This window comes from Octopus bimaculoides, chromosome 9 (genome assembly GCF_001194135.2).
Source record: "Octopus bimaculoides isolate UCB-OBI-ISO-001 chromosome 9, ASM119413v2, whole genome shotgun sequence".
NCBI classification, from domain to species: Eukaryota; Metazoa; Mollusca; class Cephalopoda; order Octopoda; family Octopodidae; genus Octopus; species Octopus bimaculoides.
This window is the reverse complement of record NC_068989.1, coordinates 76253067-76254515: the sequence shown is the minus strand read 5'-3', so window position 1 is coordinate 76254515 and position 1449 is coordinate 76253067. Positions and strand designations below refer to the sequence as shown.

The 1449-nt window shown below is 38.2% G+C and overlaps 1 protein-coding gene across 5 annotated transcripts in view; it reads right to left on the bottom strand.

Annotated features, from left to right (window-relative positions):
* LOC106868256 (uncharacterized) overlaps window positions 1-1449 on the bottom strand; it is a 168616-nt gene that overhangs the window by 15968 nt on the left and 151199 nt on the right. For all 5 annotated transcript variants that reach the window (XM_014913427.2, XM_052970798.1, XM_014913428.2 and 2 more), the window contains exon 10: window positions 54-145. In XM_014913427.2, the coding sequence (XP_014768913.1) occupies window positions 54-145 (92 nt within the window). The remainder of the gene's footprint in view (window positions 1-53; window positions 146-1449) is intronic.

Genomic DNA, 1449 nt, shown 5'->3' with positions numbered 1-1449 from the left:
CACACACACACACACCCCACCGACCCCCAAAATCCCACACAAGTGAGGCTTACTTGATTGCAACATCGAGAGCTTCAGGGTATGGACCAGGTATCAGCAGTAGAACAGCGGGCACCAGAGCAGTTTGTCCACGAGTATTCGACACCTGAAATAATTTGATTTAGTGTTAAAATATGTACGAAGTTGAAATCAGTAATGGTTGGCAAATACAAAAATTAAACCAAATTACGTCAGGAAAGTTACAGAATATTAAAACCAAGCCACTGCTTTCCAAGTTCTAGAAAGTCTTTAGTTGTGCAAATGTTGATATAATAGCATTTATTTTTTTCCGTCATTTTGACAGAATGAATTTGAATTGTTAATGGTTAAACCAATAGTCTGCTGAACAATCAGAATTTAATGTGCTCTGAACGTATCAAAACTGTTGTCTGTAAGTAGGTACCATTCACTTATGACAGTGATTCTCATCCAAGAGTCATATGACTTCCTGAGTTCCATATAAGATATGCAAGGAAAATGATAATTTTGGGGTCCACAGTTATATTTAAGATTGCAATAAACAGATAGGTTTCTTTCTCTAACATCTTAAATAGTTCAGCCTACATAAGTATATGAGTGAATAACAAACTAGGAATTCTGATAGAAGTATCTATATAATTCGTTTACAAACATCGAATGGCTGTGGGGACCGACCAGAATAAAATAGTAAACAAAGGGGTTCAGAAGTAAAAAGATGGTTGAGAACCACTGGATTAGAACAACAAAGCATTTTTAAATGGTCGTAGCGATGTAGCATTCTTGTGTATTTCATTAGTATGAAATGTTCTTTCAGTTCTCCCCATGTGGTGGCTTTGATCGGTATAAACTCTGCAACACCAGCGTACCAGTGACACATTGCATGCATTCTAAGATTAGAATGGTATGCTGATGGTCCAAAAGGTTAAGAGTCATGAAAACATATCAGTAGACATCAGTAGATTACCATTCGTTTAGAGTAGAAACGCATTGCTGAGACGACGGCCTATCCCTTTGATAAATATCAGTGCCGTGGAGAAGAAGACTTGCATGCATGGCTAACTGCACGTGTTAAAAAGGTGAAAAATGGGAAAAAGAGGCATTGTCCAGGCCTGTACATACTTGTGTATATCCATAGGTCAACCTTGACCAACAGAGAAACATAATGTTTCGTTCAAGTCATATTTTGATCTGTTTTAATGTGTAACGGAAATGTATTCTCGGTAACGCATTCGGTTTCAAAATATTTGGAGGTGAAATAATGGTTATTTCACGACCCAGCGGCTTACAGAAGTTTCGAAATCCAATGGTGGTATGTTGTTTTTACAGTAGTTGCATTATAAACAACGCATCCAGGTTGGATGTGGTAATACGCGCGTGTGTGTGTGTGTGTGTGTGTGTGTGTGTGTGTGTGTGTGTGTGTGTGTGTGTGTG